At 40.6% G+C, this 18,958-nt stretch overlaps 1 protein-coding gene across 1 annotated transcript in view; it reads left to right on the top strand.

The window, feature by feature from the left end:
• Nucleotides 1-18,929, top strand: part of LOC141785447 (testican-2) — a 39,267-nt gene extending 20,338 nt beyond the window's left edge. Inside the window, exons 4-10 of the mRNA XM_074663775.1 lie at nucleotides 2,950-3,058; nucleotides 3,524-3,638; nucleotides 6,821-6,940; nucleotides 7,083-7,301; nucleotides 14,535-14,597; nucleotides 15,313-15,450; nucleotides 17,428-18,929. Coding sequence (XP_074519876.1) covers nucleotides 2,950-3,058; nucleotides 3,524-3,638; nucleotides 6,821-6,940; nucleotides 7,083-7,301; nucleotides 14,535-14,597; nucleotides 15,313-15,450; nucleotides 17,428-17,573 — 910 coding nt within the window. The 3' untranslated portion in view covers nucleotides 17,574-18,929. The remainder of the gene's footprint in view (nucleotides 1-2,949; nucleotides 3,059-3,523; nucleotides 3,639-6,820; nucleotides 6,941-7,082; nucleotides 7,302-14,534; nucleotides 14,598-15,312; nucleotides 15,451-17,427) is intronic.
• The last annotated feature ends 29 nt before the right edge of the window (nucleotides 18,930-18,958 follow it).

Raw genomic sequence — 18,958 nt, 5'->3', positions numbered from 1 at the left:
TCAGAAAAACTTCGTAATGAATTTGATCATCAGAAAATAATAAAACTAATGTCATTATTTATGAAGCAAGGTCTACTGTGATAAAATCAACATATGGGTGTCTGGTGCCCTGCTGCCCCCCTGGTCATCATATCAAAAACTGTGAACGATTTCATATAACCCTATGTTAATCTTATGCATATCTTAAACTTAAGTTAGTTTCATAAACTACGTTAGCATTTATGTTAGCAGACGTTACCTTTCTGGTTAACCTATGTGACAAGCCAATAAGTTAGCTTAAGACAATTTTACATCACATTTTATTGAAAAGACATACACATTTGGTAGCTTGTTTAAGCTATGTTAATGTTAGCAATGTTAGCTTTCTGACAGCCATACCAGCTAGCTAAAAGACAGATTCACCTAGCTTACCTTTCTTTGTGGGTTTTGCAGTGACCGATGAAACTTGAGTCTGTGGTGGTCGTGTTACTGGTTTTTATTCTGCAGACCGTGCATATCGCTGTTCCTCTCTTCTCTTCATACCGGCATCAACAACATAGTCCTTGAACCCTAAAAGAGTTATTCTTGTTCTGGCCGCTAAAATAAAAAATAATTTATAACTTTTTCTAACTTTGAAAAATAGCAAATATACAAATTGAAGAAGTCAAGTTCTTTTGAGTCAGCTGCTTCATTCTTTTATCAGTGTTAGTCAAGCAAGTCTGAAGTCCTTGAATTTGCGACTTGAGTCCCACACCTCCTGGCTCTTACCTTCTGTTGGATTTTTTTAGAGTCAAATCTAAAATGTTTTGAGATCCATTCACTGTGATGCCGCAAAAGCCTCAATAGGCCAAACTCTAAAATCCTAAAGTCAAAATTGTCGCTGTTTATTTCTTTGAACGCTTCACAAAATCCTCTCTGCTTTCCTCTCACACGGCGATCGACTTCACCCTCAGTGAGCACAAGCTTCTCGCCTTCTTAGGTGTCTCCTTAATGACGCTGGGATGGCTTAGTGTGCTTGCGTTTGTGCTTATTACCCTTTATTTGACACAGTCTCTCTCATCTCTGGAGTGACTCGGTAAATGAAGCACTTTAGTGAGAAAGATAAATGCCTGTCGCAGCAGATAGACTTTGCAGGTAGTAATAATTCACTCCATTAATTCTTTTCAGGCTGCCACCCTGCTCATTTGTTTTTCAGTGGGAGCAGAATGAATGGGCGAGGGGAGCAGATAAATACTTTTCGATGAGGTTCATTTTAGAAAGAAGAGTCTTTGTGAAAGGGGAGGGAAAATTTAAACCCAGGAACTAAACTTTTTTTAAGTGTGTAAAATGTAAAACTCCCAACTCCAACTGCACAGGTTTTCTTAAGCTTCCTTACTGTCATACTGATTCACTTTAAGACAACAGTGTCCTGTTCATCAGCTGATCAAAAGTTTTAGACCTCAGTCTTTAAAAAACAAAATCTGCTCTAAAATGTGGATTCAAGTCATTTCCTGTCAGATTTTCTCTCTGTCATGACCTCCTGATGACAAATGCTAAAAAGAGTTCTCTCTGTTTGAACGTGGTCGGATTGTTGAGCTGCATCAGTAAGGCCTCCCACAACACGCCATCACTGCTGAGGCTGGACGCAGTAAGACACACATTTTGGATTTCTTCAAAGATCCTGAGCGTTATAGAGCAAAAAAGTCCAGAGGTAGACCCAAAACATTTCACAGGTTGATCCTGGACCTAAATGAAGGCTGTTACTGGAGCCAACTTCAGCCCAACAACCATCAGACGCCATCTGAGAGAGAAGAGCTTTAAGAACAAACACGTCTTCAAAGGCTTCGTCTCCTTCAATGCCACAAACTCACCGTTTGGACTTTTTCAGAGAGCAGCAAACATGGGACACTGAAAGGTGAAGAAAGTTTGATTCTCTGAGGAGAAAAACCTGAACCTTGACGTCCTGATGGCTTCAACGTTACTGACATGATCCCACTGGAGATGTTTCCACGGCGGCACAGTGGAGGGGGCGCCATCATGATCTGGGGCTTTTTCCTTCAATGGACCAATGGAGCTTCAGGTTGGTCAGGGGCGTCAAACGGCGGCTGGCTCTGTGGAGATGTTGCAGGGGGCCTCCTTCATGACTGAGGGCCCTGGTCTGTGTGGGAATGACTGGGTTTTTCAACAGGACAACGCTGCAGGTCACAATGGGCGCCTGACAAAGGACTTCTTCCAGAGGAATCAGCTCACTCTTTGGACCATCCTGATGTTCCCCTGATCTAAATCACTCTGACAACATTTGGGGATGGATGGAGAGGGACGTTTACAGAAATGGACATCAGGTCCAGACAGTGGAAGACATCTTCACCACTTGTTGACTCACATTTTTTTGAAACTCTACTCAAAACCTTTTTAAGATCCAACTGTGTAAAATGAATTCTTGCAATTTTGATCATTTTTGACCCAGACGCAAAGCGGCTTATACTCAAGATCCAACCACTGAAAAACTGATGTACCTTTGAAATAAACATAGCAAATGTGACAACTGTTAGCATTGCAGCTACCATCACCACCACCTATTGTTTGAGTGACTGGTGACCTGAAGTTACTCTCACCAGCTCAATCCAGCATGATGGAATCAGTTATTTTGCTGAATTAGCACGCTAACTAAAACTAGCATTTTAGCTACATTATTTACCAATGTGATGCTAACGGGGAGCTAAGAGTTGCACCTCATTTTTACGGTCTGTGGTGTCAACAAACAGACGTTAAACGCTTGGAGGTCTTTTCTGTGGATTGATTTGACATGAGCCATTTTTAGCATGTTAGCAGTTAGCTTAAATCACAGTGTTGTTGAGCTGCTACCATTTCTGCCTGCAGACTTTTTCTTTAAGTATCCTGAAACTAGCAAATCTTTATCTTTAGTGTTGCTAGTTGTAATTTCAGGATATCATCCCTCATGTTTATTTTTTCTTCTTTTCTTCTTTTCAGAGTAAAACAACCCGTTCAACAGGAGGCTCGTGAAAGCAGCTGCAAGCCTTGTCCTGTTGCTGCATCCACTCCTGTATGTGGCTCTGACGGACACAATTACGCTTCTGAGGTAAAAGGAAATATTTGTAAACACTTCTTTCTCAGTTTTGTTCCACTTTATCCCTGAAGACTCTCCCTTTAAAAAAAGAAATATAAAGCGTCCGTGTCATCGCTGTGAATAATGAGCGGAGTCCAGTCTGGTGCTGTTTCCTGCTGCGCTGACATATACGTAGGCGCAGCAGGGCAACACAGTTCATCACTGCTCGCAGAAGGACAAGTGCATCAGCTCAGCGCGGCAGTATGATTAATGGCTGACGTTGTTTTGAGTGGCATCACCGAACACCGGTCACTGCCAGAACTCTTTATTGATTTATGTATAGTTTTTAATTTTGACCTTGCATGAGGAGGCAGCGGGGAATGACAGCTCATTCCTGCTGCCTTCTCTAAGTGCAGTGTCTCATCTGAATGAGCAATGTCTTTTTTTCCTGCGGTCACCCCCATAAATATTTGAACTCCTGTCTCTCTTTCTGTGCAGTGTAAGCTGGAGCAGCAGGCCTGCCTCACAGGCAAAGAGCTGAGCGTCATGTGCACTGGCTTCTGCCCCTGCGCCACAGCCCCCGTCACCCTCACAAACACTGAATCAAAACGTGGCAAGTACAACTTCCCTCCTCTCCTCTTTTTTTCTGTGTACGCTCATCAAACCACTCTCACCTCCTTGTAGACTCGAGGTATGAAGAAAACAACTGCAATCCTCTAATTTTCTCTCTAACTCTGATGGGTGAATTTAATTTACGACCCCTTTCAGGCAAACAAAGGAAAAAATGTCCTCAACCAAAAACTGCTACAACAACAAAACAGTTTAGTTTTTTTCTACTCTTTTTGCTCATTTCATTTTGTTAATATCAGTCTTAATCGAAAATACCAAATCATCTTTTTTTTTTTTTCACCCTTCGAATCCTCAAATGTTATGATAACATATCCATTTTCTCACCATTTTTATTGTGGAAAACAAAACGAAACATAACATAAAATGAGTTATTTTCATATAGTAATCATTGGAGGGGTTGGGGATTTTTTTTTAAATCAGCCTGAAACATACACAAGATTTATAATAAATTTTAGTTAAATGCATAGTTATTGCTTTGCACTGTCAGATTCTTAATTTACTTCCCTTAAAGGTGAACAGAGAATGAAAATACTCTACCAAACACTGCAATAAAATATAACAAATTGATTTCCTTTCTTTTTTTTTTTTGTAAAATTGTTCAGTCAACTTCAGTCCTAATCAAAAACACCAAATATTGATTTTTTTTTTTTTTTTCATTTTAACTGTTTAAATGCCTATTTGATTGCATGATGTCACTGTTTTGGGTTTTTTCTTATAAACAAAATGTAACAAAACAAAACAAACAAAACACACCCAATGAGTTATTTTCAAAAAAAAAAATGTTTTTTTTTAAGTGTCAAATTCCTTATTACTACATTTTCATTCCATTTGAGGATAAAAATGACCTCTACAAGAAAATTCTGTAAAAATACAAAGAATAAATAATTTTGCCTTTTTACACTCAAATTGTTCAGTTTACTTTATTCCTGATCAAAAACACCAAATAATTAATTATTTTTCATTATTTTAACCCTTCAAATGCTCATTTGTATTTTTAAAGGTATTTTTACCGTTAAAAAATGTGAGTGATTTAACAAAGGAAAAACTGTCCCATCTCATGGCAAACAGCAAAAATGAAAAATTGCTTTATTTTTCTCCAGAATTAAACCCTGAAACTGCAGAATGCATGATTATATTGTGTAATGACTGCTTTTAAAAATTGTGGTTATGTTGCAGTACTTTAGGTTATATCATTTTTGTTGTCTGTTCACCTGAAAGGGACGTAAATTAAGAATCTGACACATAAAAAATAGATAATGCAACAAAACCAGTTTGTACCTAATTTTATGTGTGTTTGAGCTTGATATCCTAAAAAAAATCCTAGCCCTTCAACATTTATTACATGAAAATGGACTCATTTAATGTGTTTTTTTTTTTTCATAAAAACAGTCAAATCAAAAATAAATTAAAGATAAATATATATTTGAGATATTCAGTTAGGACTTAAGTTGAATGAAAGTTTTGATTCAAAGAAAAATATTATTCTGTTCAGTTTTTATTGAAATTTTTGGTAGAGGACATTTTTGTCCTTTGGTTACCTTAGCGCAATCATTCCCAATGTCTGGGTCCTGACCCAAAGGTGGGTCACCAGAGATGTTTTATGGGTCACCAAATTAGTTTTCAAAATGTTCACAAGAAATTCATGCTTTCCTCAACCAGAAGAAGTGTCCCCTCACTGATTTGTTTACTGATGACTGGCTCCTCACACTGTCATAGCTGGTTATGTTTTCAATGTGAAGGGTCATCTCCACAATGTTTACTGTCACTGGAAACATGTAACTGTTTTTCAAAAGTTTGAAGCTATGAGCTAGTGCTGCTAGAACAATCAAAGTCAAACCACCGTATGTTTCCTACTGTTTTACAGCACTCAGAGGAAAATGCTGTCACTGTGTCACCATCACACATATGAAAGAGATGACTCATTGATTACTTTGATCGTTAGTTTCCAAAAGAAGGATTTGAAGTCAGATTCAAAACCTCTTTGAGTTCGAAAGTCCAAAGTCATTTCAGGATCTTGGAAGGGCACCAGCTGCGGAAACAGGCTGTTACAGCTTGTTACAGCTGTGCAGCGACGTCACGCTGAAAAAGAGGCATGGACGGATGCTGTTACCTTTATTCTTGATGAAGATTGCATCTTAATATCTTGTCCTGATTATCACATGACTGGGATAGTATTCTGGAAAGCAGGCCCTATAGTAAAAATGTAAGTATTTTCAGAGTGTAAGCCTAACCAAGCTGTAATGCATTTGTCAAATATGTTAGGCCTGTTAGCTGGTACAAAAGATTTGGGATGATATAGAAACATGATTAAAGAACACTTTTTTTTATCTTTGCACAGTTATCCTGTCAAGTGATTTACAAATGACATACTTTGGGTTGGGTCATTGTGGCTTGTTTCCCCAAAAATGTGGGTCACCTGAAAAAAAGTTTGGGAAACACTGCCCTAGCAGGCCATAAATTTGCCCCCAGTGTAGAGATGATCTAAGAAAAATGTTGAAATTTGAAACTGAGGATTTTCATTGAAAAAAAAAAACGTCTTGCAAAATATCAAAGTAAGTAACAAAACCAAAAATATGGCCAAAAATTGAGCAAAAAATTACCTGAGAGGACAAAAAAGTCCCTGATTTGTCAGGAGGGTTAAACCAATCAAACAAATGCTCAACATTTGGGATCAATACTCACCAATTTCAGAGATTACTGTTACCTGAATTTCCCCCATGTGGGTCAGCGACTCATTCAATCATGTAGTGATTAATTATTTAGAGTGTACACTATCTATCATGAAGCCAAACTGTATTGATCCAGCAGACTCCTGGGTGTGTGGAAATGCCAATTGATCAAAAGTGTTATTTGGGTTTTTCTCCTGCAGAAGCTGATTCTGAGATTAAAAAGTGGATTAAGAATGGATTGGCTGCAGTAGTGTTGAATGTAAAATAATGTTAACGCTGAAAGCATGTCGTGTAGCTTCAAATGACTGCTGTGTAATCCGTCTCGAGCGCGTTAAATGGAGGGAAACCTTTCATTCTGTTTGCTGTACTCTGTAGTGAGAGCATTCTGTAGCGGCGCCGTGTCGCTTCCTGTTTTGCTGGAAGGTGACTCAGATTGCTGTTAAGTGTCTGCCAGGCTTCTGAATACACGGATTCCTTTTTATTCTCGCTCCCTCAGAGAGCTGCACGGGCCAGGACCTGGCAGACCTGGGCGACCGGCTCAGAGACTGGTTCCAGCTCCTTCATGGAAACGCCAAGCAGAACAACTCTGGCAAGCTCCGAGCTGGCACCGCCTCAGGTTAGAAAACTCATAAAAAAAGCAGCTTTACTTTTTTTTCCCCCTCTCTGCTGTTTCCAAAACTTACAACTCCATTGTGTATGCAAAGAAATGTGGTGTGAAGACAAAGAAACTGAAGTGCTGTGCAAATTGTTTCTGGCAGCGCTGGACAGGAGCCTTGTAGCAAGTTGCAAGGATTCCATCGGCTGGATGTTTTCAAGGCTCGACACAAACGGAGACCTGTATCTGGACCACGCCGAGCTGGCTGCCATAAACCTGGACAAATACGAGGTCTGCATTCGACCCTTCTTCAACTCCTGCGACAGCTACAAGGATGGGAAGGTCTCCACGGCGGAGTGGTGCCTCTGCTTCTGGAGAGAAAGTAAGTGAAGCGATCTCTACCAAGCTAGATAAGCTAACAAGACTCCTCCCAAAATATAAACATGGTCTTGGTTGATAAAAAAGTTCGAGGACTGAACATGCCATTTTTTGGATGGAGTACAGTGGGGAGATAAGTATTGAACGCGTCAACTTTTTTCTCATTACATTTATTTCCAAAGCTGCAATTTGAACAAAATTTCTACCAGACATTGGTATCAACTCAAATAATCCACACATGAAAAGAAATCACAACGTTCAGGTCCATAGATAATGATTATGTGGAATTAAGTGCCATAACGCAAGAAAAAAGTATTGAACGCACCATGGAAAGGCTGTATACTTTGACAAGGAAATGCACCATACCACCTGAAATCTGTCAGTAATTATTACTTGAACTTCCAATTAGTGCAAACCAACATCAGCTGGGCTAGAGCAAATTGATGGTCCTATAAAAAAGGTCGTTTTTTCACCAAGCAGTTAAATACAACACATCTTTTAATGGGTAAAGGAAAAGAGCTTTCTGAAGACAGTTGCTCAGCGTCAGAATGGAACTGAATATTCCAGTCAGCACCGTCAGGGCCATTATTCGCAAGTGGAAGAAGCACCACCTTACCACCAACAGGCCACGCACAGGAGCTCCTTGCAAGTTTCTGACCAGGGAGTCAGAAAGATAGTCAGAAGAGAACTCAACGAGCCAAGGACCACCCTGAAAGTCCTCCAGAAAGACTTGGAGGCAGCAGGTACAATTGTTACAGAGAAAACTATAGGCAATGCACTCCACCTTCATGGCCTCTATGGACGCTCAGCCTGCAAGACTTCATTCCTCAAGAAAAGACATGTTGAAGCTCTGTTTAAAAGGGTTCTTTTTAAAAGACAGAGAGGTTTGTTTACCTGCTTGACTAGTTCAACCCTCTTCCGGGGTCTTTGTAACAAATTCCATCACTGGATCAGAGAAGCCATCGAGATAAGGAAGCGCGCACCAACATCTATGAACCGGGACGACGGAGCGTACACCCTATCCCACACCTGGGACGCGGTCCTGGAGAAGGCGCCAGTCAGTAGGGGGCGCAAGCTTCCCTGCTGACTGGTAAATCCATAAAAGCAGCCCATGACACGTCACTTCACCATCACATGACGCTTCTGACGAAGACCCCAGAAGAGGGTTGAAACTAGTCAAGCAGGTAAACAAACCTCTCTGTCTTTCAAAAAGAACCCTTTTAAACAGTAGAACTAAGAAGACAGTATGAACCTTTTTAAAGCATGTTGAAGCTCGTTTAAAGTTTGCTAAACAGCATCTTGACAAGCCTGTGGAATACTGGGAGAATGTTGTCTGGTCAGATGAGACCAAATGAACTTTTAAGCTGTCATACTACAAACCACGTTTGGAGGAGAAATGGCACTGCACATCACCCAAAAAACACTTTACCAACAGTGAAGTTTGGAGGTGGGAGTATCATGACATGGGGTTGTTTCTTATCTCATGGTATTGGCAAACTTCATATAATTGACGGAGCAATGAATGGAGCCATGTATGGGGAAATTTTTTATATGAATCTGCTGCCATCCACCAGGATGATGAAGATGAGACGTGGCTGGACCTTCCAGCAGGACAACGATCCAAAGCACACGGCAAAGTTGACTCTCAAATGGTTTCAAAAAAAGAAAATCAATCTGTTAGAATGGCCTAGTCAATCACCTGACTTCAATCCAATTGAACGTTTGTGGAAAGAAGTAAAGAAAAGGGTTCACCAGAGGGCACCAAAGAATATTCAAGATTTAAAGACAATCTGTGCAGAGGAATGGGTCAAAATCACACCTGAGCAGTGTGGGCCATTAGTTCAAACATACAAGAAGCTTCTGGAAGCTGTCATTGCAAACAAAGGCTCCTCCACTAAGTATTAGACAAGTCTCAGTTAGCATGTTCAATACTTTTTTCATGTGTTATCGCTCTTAGTTCCACATAGTCATTTTTTATGGACCTGAACGTTGTGATTTCTTTTCATGTGTGGATTATTTGAGTTAATACCAATGTCTGGTAGAAATTTTGTTTGAATCGCATCTTGGGTATAAATGTGATGAGAAAAAAGTTGATGCGTTCAATACTTATTTCCCCCACTGTAAGTCTACTGCTTCCTTCTGCATCTGATCCCTATCCTCAGTTAATTGCCTCATGGCTGTAGCCGGCTGTATTTATCAGACTTATCAAAGTGCTATCAATCTTTCCATCAAACTCCTTCCTTGAAAGTGAATAATCATGTTTGCCAGAAACATCAAACTCCCCTCTGAGACTGAAAGCCTACAGGTAGTCACAATACAGCGTAGCGTAGGCTCGACTAATCAAGGCCTTCAAAGCTGGCGCCGATCCTCGTCTGTTGCTTCACTTCTCTTCAACCTTTGGCAGTTTGTGCAAACTCACGCTTCGCTTCGTCTCCACCTATATTCCAGCGTCTGTGCAGGTCTGATGACGCTCCCCAGACATGATAAGGCGTTCTGCTCCCCTGCTGGGAACAATCTCAGCGAGGCCCCTTTGATCTGACTCGTCTGTCAGATTGCCAGGATCGCTTTCTGGCAAGTGGAAAAGTCCTTCTTCATGGCTTCTCTGAACTCGGCCCGGAGCTGAGTTTTGTCGGAGCTTATCACAGAAAAGACTTCGGCCAAGTTTAATGTAGTTTACAGAGACTTTCTCAGCTCAATGGTTTCTTTCCCTGGTAACGTAGACCACTGGTTTCAGGCACCAGAGTTCCTCTTGTCACAGTACATTGGAGCCACCTCTTCAAATTTTAAAGCAAAGTCTGCATCAAGACTTTCTGAATCCAGCCTCCTTTCTCATTTTTACATCTTTATTCATATACAGAAGAACAATGCAGTTCAGAACGAATAAACATTGCTACGACATGTTCTTCATTGGTACGTTACACCTATAGCAGTGGAGCAGAAAAGATCAACTTCGGCATTGTCCTTCAGACCCAACTTTTTCACTGATGACTCTTAGCTCTGAAACTCAACACCCAGGTTTACTGTTCTTTTAGTCATTGTCTGTCAGTTTCTCTTCATTTCTTTCTGATCTTTTTGGAGCAAGATGTAATGATTTACACTTATGTGATGCATGTTTGTGATTCTCCAAGAGGAAAAACTCTCAATACCAATTTTTTTGTTCGAAACACTTTCCTCTTCTTCTTCTTCTTCTTCTTCTTCTTCTTCTTCTTCTGTAAAAACAACAACCCCCCCCCTCTTTTCTTTTCCGCCAGCCCTACAGCTAGGTTTTAGGATCATAAAACCGCGTTCCACTCTTTCTGTGTCCCAAAAACAGTCAAAGACAAACATGGCCATTAGTTATGTCTGCTTCTGTGAGCAGGACCCGCTGTAATATACATATAAAAAGCTTTATTCATATACAGTGAATGTTTATCAGGTAGATCATGTGTGTAGCTGTGTTGTTTTTGCCAACAATGAAAATAAGGACTTTATTTTGTTGATGGACCCACAGATTTAGATTGTGGGCGTCTGTGGCTCAGTGGTAGAGTTGTTGCCTCTCAATCAGAAGTTCAGGGCTGACACTTCATATGCTGAAGTGCCCTTGACACTGAACTAAGCGGCGACCTCCGGTCTAAGAATATGAGACAATGCTGAAGTGCTAAAATCTGATGTTTTTCCAGTGTCCACTTGAGGCTGGCTCTGGAAGTACAGGAAGTCACATACACACCAAGCCAAAAAAAGTTGAATCGCTAATGTCACTATCAGCTTTGTTTCTAACTTGTTTCTAAGAGGATAGTAAGAACGCAGGCTCACCCAATCAGAGGCACAGTTCAGGTCACGTGACCAACAGATGCCTTGTAACTGTACACAAAGCCCTTGCCACTACCAATATGGCCGCAGTAGCCAATATGCTTCATTTTCCATGTCAGAAACAGACAGGTGACGTCTGTGAGACTATGCTCATATTTTATACAGTCTATGCACTGAACCCCGAAGTGCTCCCACGGTTGTGTGTGGATGGGTGCAAATGTGTTAGTGAAAAACTAACAGTTCTTGTGCTTTTAGTGGTCAGACAGACTAGCTATATAAGTAATATATAAATATAAACTGTTCCATTTACCTTTTTACTGTTCAAGCTAGGCTCCTCCTCCTTGGCTCAGTGCCAGCGGCAGCACACACCCACAGCTTCCAACTGTGACTACATAAACACACATTTACTAGCCCAGCAACCACCTGTAGCATCATGTTTCTATGTGGGAGACACTCTAGAGCCATGCACTTGACTGAACTTGTTAGCAAAAGCTAATCACGGGAATCTGACACATACCTGGTTAGCAGAAAGCTAAGCCAAGCCAAGCTTCATCCTCGTTAAGGAAAAACTGTATCTGTTTGCCGTTTTTTTTAACTTAAGTTGTGTATTTCTACAGTTACATTGTTTCTCTAACGCTCAAAAGCACTGCAGATTTTAGCATTTCCTCATTTCCTGTTAGACCAGAGGTTGCTGCATGGGTTTTCTGGCCCAAAATGGATGAAGAGTGGCTCATCAATGGAGAGGGAAGTGAAAAACTCTTTAGTCCGTGACAGTATGTAAGCCTCGATAAGTTGGACATCCAGGGATTTTGGCCGTACTGCTGGTTTTGTCTCAGAGTGAGTCAGTCGGCGCAGCTAGAGTAGTTGGTACTTTGGAAAACAGGCTCTGCTTCCTCCTTTGTGCTGTTGGGTGTAGAGTTTTCAGTCAGACCTTTTTTAAGATACTGTTCTCTGAGCATTTAAGCAAGTTATTGTTTCATCTTTCACCTTTTTCTTCTTTAAAAGAAAAACCGTACCGCCTGCTTGTGGTGCTTCTCTCTTTTTTACCACACAGAGAATTAGAATAAGGTTCATGCCTGATTCAAAAGTTAAATTCTAACGGAGATATTCATCAAACAACCAAACATTCACAGCTCTCTTTGTTCACTACATTGAAGTCGAGACTCTGTGGGTCAGGTCATAAAAACATGATCAAAGAGTGAATCTAAAAACCTCCCGTTGTGCTCTGAATATCCGTGTAGCAGCAGTCTGAAGCTGTGTTCCTGACATTTTATGTGTGGTTGAGAAATGATCAGTTATCTCCATGGATTCACTCCTAACCTTCACACACGGACCAGTTTGAGCCGTTCACATTTTGCTGTATCTACATGTGCGTCGTTTGACCTTTACTGAACAAATACAGGAGAGATTTGAGGCAGAAACCTCGTTTGCACGCTGATTATCCCATTGATCAGACATTTAACCTGCAAGCAGTGGATTACACTGACTCCCTGATCAATTTCTCATTATGAGGGCTGATAATTACAGACGGCCTCACACTTTGGGACTAAGTTTTAATGTTTTGATGACAGAGTTTAGGAGGAAAAGATGAAACTCTACATGTTTTAAGATTTTATTTCCTTTTAAAGGTGCAGTTTGTAGAAATTGGAATTTTAACGCCATGGAGCGTTCAGGTTTGAGAATGAGCCTATCAGTGACTATTTACCCCATTTTGTAGTGCTGTCCAAAATCTGAGTGAGCATGGTCATACACTGAATAGTCCACCCAATGTATCCCACAAAGCATTTTGAAAAGTAGTGTATAAGCAATGTACACTATGTGAGCAATATACCATCATACATTGCGGTTCAAACAGAAGAAATTGCTGATAACATGATTACTGATGACAAGAAAGAACATTAAAAACTGTCAGAGAATAACACTGAGCTCTCCCTTTTACTCTTCAACCATAGACTGTAAAAAAATGGACGTCCGCTTGCTCGGCTCAAAGTGAGGTCTCCACAAAAACTGCTCCCCCTGGTGGCTGGCTACAGTATAGGTTAAAAAATCTGGCTTTCCAGTCATTCCAGATGGGCTGTGGTCAAACTTTAAAAAATTATTACACCTTGTAGAAACATTTCTCACGTCTGATTGTTGTGGTGATTTGAAGATATCATTTGACTGTCTTGTATTCAAGTCCTCTTTTTTCTGAAAAGTTTCGTTTTCATTAGTTATACGAGGTTAAAAATGAGGTTTTACGTAACGTTTAATGATGACTTTTCGGGGATTGTAAAATATGTCGGGAGGTAGAGTCAGGAAGTGATTATACTCTCGAAAGAAAAAAATATATATTATTTTTGTCACCCAGCTCCACTCAGATTCTCCCAGAATCCCTCATCGTCTACTGCGCAGACTCTGGCTCCAAACTGCTACAATGGTGGCGCCTGAGACGGCGGTACTTTGGCTTCAAAACCATACAATGATTAATGGTGGAGCCACGCTGTCCACTCTATATACAGTCTATGTCTTCAACGGGCATGTTTCACAGCTCAGAACAGAAAAACAAACAACGGGGACGTTAGCCGCTGAACCGTCAATCGCGGGTGATGCATTCACTGAACCCTGTAATTCTCAAACACAGCATAAGTTGAGGCACATATACATGGTTGGTATTTATTTTTTAGTTAGAAAAAATAACATGTAATAACTGAAATTATTATGTTTGGTTATTGAGGATAAATACACTGAGTATAATATGGGTTTTGTTATAAAAAAATTATAGCTGTAAATCCCCAGCCGTCCATGAGCAACAAGAGAGTGATAATGTCACTGTCAGTGTTGGCGAGTGAGTGAGTATTGCTGAAATGTTATTTCTTCTTTTTCCTCTTGTTTTTCTTTTTCTTTCTTTCTTCTTCTTCTACTATAAAAACAACAACCATCCCAACTTTTCTTCTCCGCCCAACTTCCAGGCAGCTTTTAGGATCATAAAAGCATTCTTCACTCTTTTTTTCCCCCACAAATCTGCCGTGGACTAACATAGCTGTTCCTTATGTCTGCCTCTGTGAACAGGTCCTGCTGTATTGTAAATATAAAAAGCATTTTTCTAACTTTATAAAAGAAAAAAAAAGTTTCATGGAGCTTATTGTATTGGTCGTTGCTTTTACAAAATAACAACTGGGTTAGGATTAGAGGGTCAGGGCTCAGCATTTCAACATCCAGTATTTGCTTTTGGAAATGCTGCCACCTGCCCCCCTCTAGTTTTAAGATATGTAACATATGTATGTAAACATTTTGTCCCATTTTACCTTTAAAGTGTTTTTCAGTGATGCTCTTTGAGATAAAACCAGATACTTCTCAAACAAATCAATGCATGGGAAAGTTGCTGTAATGAAGACTGAGATAAAGTTTCAGGAAAGCAGTTTTTCTGTCTGTCAGCACTCTCTCTTTCTTTTTTGTCTGATTCTGACAGAGCCGCCATGCCTCGCCGAGCTGGAGAGGATCCAAGTGCAAGAAGCAGCCAAGAAGAAGCCTGGTAAATATATTGATCATTCAAGCAGGAGTGTGTCCAAACAGGGACCTGGGGTGGCACAGGCCCCTCCAAAGTTTACTGTCTGCCCTGTGTTGGGCTGAATTTGTGATTGTATTTACGTAACAAGATGCACTGAACAGGCGAGAGGAGCTGAAGGAGGCTCATTTTAGGAGATCAAAAGTGCACAGCCATAGCGGGATTAGACTTTAATCAGGCGCAGGTGGAAGGGAGGATTAACTCTCTGAGAAACCCACGTTTTAGTTACTTCTATTCATCACGTTCTGCAGACTGCTCAGCTGCTTTTCCGTCTCCAGCTCCGAACAGCGAGATGTGTTCTTCCATCCCTGAAGCCCACTTGTCTCATTGTTTGTGTTTTTGCTAGATTTCAGAGTCAAGAGGGGGTTTAGAAGGGTGTGTGCTTGTTAGAGATCCTTGCTTTGGGTTTGACAAGAGGGTCCTGAGGGAGGCAAAAAAACAGAGCCGCTCTGTCACCAAGGCTGTCGCTGCATTTTCACATGCCACTGTCAAAGAACGAGGGGGAAACATGCCGACACAGAAACACTGAAACATCTCGCTGCAGAAAGGCTCTTTTCTAAAACAAATAGGGAAGCTTGGTTTTGTCTCTATTCTCGCTGAGGTGTCAGCATGAGGTCGCTGTGTGTGTGCTCAATATTTACCAAACATTTGTGTGTGTGTGTGTGTGTGTGTGACCTTGCAGGGACGTTCATCCCCAGCTGTGATGAGGATGGCTACTACAGGAAAGTGCAGTGTGACCAAAGCAGAGGGGAGTGCTGGTGTGCTGATCAGCACGGTGGAGAGATGATGGGGACCAGGATCCGTGGCAGACCTGACTGTGGTAACAGAGGGTGGGGTTTGGGAAAACGTGACGTGGATTTGCACACTGAACACAGATAGAAAATACCTCTTTTTTTAATTTCATGTAGAACTGAAAAAATGCAAAGAGCTACACATCTGCATAGGAAATGCACATTGTTGATTTCAATAGAAGTCTTGATGCCTGTTTTTGCAAATTTGCGACATACCCTGTCAGGTCTTGATGCAGCTAAACTGACCTTTGTATCTCATTATTACCTATTGAGTCATTTTCTACACAAACCAAAGATCATATTAGTTCCACTATGTTTCAAATATACTGGTCAGCAGTTGATAGGGATGGGTACCTTTCACATTTGTAACGATACGGTACAAATGCCCGGTACCTGGCAATCGCTATCGTTACCCAACAGTACCAATTTTCTGTACTTTTTTGTTTTCAATTTAAAGGATAAGTTGTGTTTATACAGCTTTTACATTGTTTATAGAATGAAGTAGAACAAAATACTAACCCAGAAGGCTTTCCTGATCCAAGCAGTGCTTCGGGAGATATTTACATCCAAAATCGTGCAGTGGATGTCCGTATAATGGGATCCATCGGGGCGTAGACAGCGCCGCTCCTAAAACTGCATTAATTGTCCAAAAACTTGTGTTTTTCACCAATATTCCATCATGGTCCGCTGCAGTCTGTGTCACTCCAGACAGCACTGTGTGGCTGTAATGACCTCTGCGCAGTACTTTCTGGAGAGCTGACTCCTTTCTTTGAGGGGCAAACGTAAACAAAGTCTTTGACAGTTCAGAGGTCAGTACAGCCACACAGTGCTGTCTGGAGTGACACAGACTGCAGCAGAGGACTAACCCGGAGCGGACCATGATGGAATATTGGTGAAAAACACGAGTTTTTAGACGATTAATGCAGTTTTAGGAGCGGCGCTGTCTATGCCCCGATGGATCCCATTATACGGACGTCGGCTGCACGATTTTGGATCTAAATATCTCCTGAAGCACTGCTTGGATCAGGAAAGCTTTCTGGGTGAGTATTTTGCTCTACTTCATTCTATAAACAATGTTAAAGCTGTATAAACCAAACTTATCCTTTAACAAAGGTATTATTCAATATATAACCTTGCAATGCTGTGTTCATGTCCAGTATGGAAAATCGCCCACTCTTCCGCCTACCCTCACAGTCACAAGGATGCATTTAGGTACCTAAACATGGTACCTTTTGATTTCATCTGATTCGGTACCTGGTACTTCTGACAGAATTCGGTCGGTACCTATAAAAGTACCTAATTTGGTACCCATCCCTAATGGTTGAACTTCTCATGTCTATATTTATAATACAACTTAGTTATAACTATTTTGTTTTCTGTGCACAAATTTACAATATTCACTTAATTTAACATCTTTAAGAGTGCAAAAGCACATAAAATAATCTATTTCTATAAATTTTCATTAGTTTAGGCAGTAAGGGGTTAACTTAGAAACACAGTCTTAACCCTTTACCTCTGCTCACTTGGAAGTAAAGGTGCTGACTGAAACCATATAAGGGTAATTTATAAGGGTATTTCCAGATACATCTGCATTAAAAATACTATTTGAAACATGGCTAAACATTCAAATATTTGAGCGTGAGGATCTTCTAAAAGCCCAAGTTTTCAACAGCCCTTGAAGAACTACTTCTTCTAAAAAAGGTTCTCTGTATTGAAATGGTTTTTACAGGAACCTTTTTCAGAAGAAAATGGTTCAAGTTAGAACTTCTGCCCTTCAAGAAGAGCCTTTTTTGAACCCTTACTTCTAAGAGTGTGACAGCCCTTCAAAGTGGACTGCATTTTATCTGGCGGTGTGATTTATAGTCTGACTATTAGTTTTCAGATAAAGAAAATGTTTATACATGAAGGTAAATAAAGCTCATTCTGACAAATGTTCATGGGTAATGTAGCTAATTCTTGCAGTATGGTCACTAAATCATGTGTTCTGTGTATGTCCTCTTTTCTAGATGAAGTGGCAGGATATTCTGGAGATTTTGGGAGTGGAGTGGGATGGGAGGATGAAGAAGAGAAGGAAGCAGAGGACAATGGAGAGGAAGCAGAGGAGGAGGAAGAAGAGGAGGGTGAGGCAGACGATGGAGGATACATCTGGTAAAACTGTCTGACCCTCCTCGACAGAGAGAGCCGTGTCACAGCTGCTGGCCTGAAAAATCAACAGGGACCGCTCTCTCTCCTGACAGCAAAGGATTCTGGGATGGGACTGAGGAGGAATGTATCACCCTGGTGTGATGGGTGGTGCTGGTCCCGGGATGAGACAATGACCAGTTTTTGTCTTAGATATGTGTAATTGCTTCATTCTCCTCTCTGTGGTTTTGAGCAACAGAGCTTTTTGTTTTGCCGTCCTCGAAAGCAGGACCCATCAACTACTGCGCCATAGGTAGCTAACGTCCATCAGAGTTTCTATCTTGTCCGATGCCATCTATGCATATAGAGATTACCTGTAATTTTGTATTGTGTGAATATTCCTTGCGTATTACAGTCACCGTCACACTGGAATCAACTGAGATGCGATATGAAAGGAGAGGCTTAACATTCTGGGAAATATGCTTTTCATTCGGCTGCTTTGATTTGAACTGTGAAGCTAAAACAAAGAGAATGTTAGCTTAGCTAAGCATGAAGTTCTGAAGACATTGGCTGAAGAAAGTCTTTGAGCTAGTGTCACAGGAAGCAGGTGTGTGCTGCACTTTGTCAGTTATTAAGTGATAGATGTATCACTTAGTGGTTGGAGGAGACCAAAAAAGAGCAAAAAATGTAAAAAACAGGGACCAACTTTTGTCGAGTGGCCCAAATAAGACTGGATAGGTGCTTGCAATCCAATACACCACATGATCTTCAAACATGCTTACAAATGCTTTCAGCTGGCAGATCATCTATCATTGTAGCTTCTTGTAGCATCAAGCTAACCATCCTTTGGTGGTGGCTTCATATTGTCCACACAAACAGAGTTCGGTTAGTAATTCATTAAGTAACATATTTCCCAAAAAGTTGAGCCCTTGTTTTCAATCCCCTCTCTTTAAAATGGTTATGTATTTACAAACTCTGTAAATAAATTCAGTGTAAATGATCACGTTTAGAGGATTTTAGGTAACGGTACGTTAAAGACGTAGCTACCACAGCTCAAAGCGGTTTTTGAATATTACTGTAAATGCTTTACAAACACAATGGAGACACAAACAGGACCTATATTTCCAGTTCCTTTTATTGAAAACCTGTAGAATGTATACTCAAACGACCCGTCACTTCTGCTGACTCTAAAATCACATCGAAGAATGTGCCACAAATATGTATTATTCCGTTTGCTACCTGGAAAGCTGTTTTGTGTTTACAAAAAAAGAAAAAAAGGAAATGTGTGCATTACTTGAAGTTCTGTGTGTATACTTGAATTGAAACTGTAATTTTTTTCTATGAGATTATTGTTGCCATGTCTTCATTCACGCTATCAGTAGGTCAGACATTTGGTAGTTTTTAGTATTGCATGTG

Source organism: Halichoeres trimaculatus, unplaced genomic scaffold (assembly GCF_033239565.1).
Source record: "Halichoeres trimaculatus isolate MK-OKI-2021-1 unplaced genomic scaffold, fHalTri1.1 fHalTri1_scaffold_23, whole genome shotgun sequence".
In the NCBI taxonomy this organism is placed as follows: domain Eukaryota; kingdom Metazoa; phylum Chordata; class Actinopteri; order Labriformes; family Labridae; genus Halichoeres; species Halichoeres trimaculatus.
This window is presented reverse-complemented; position numbering and strand designations above follow the sequence as displayed.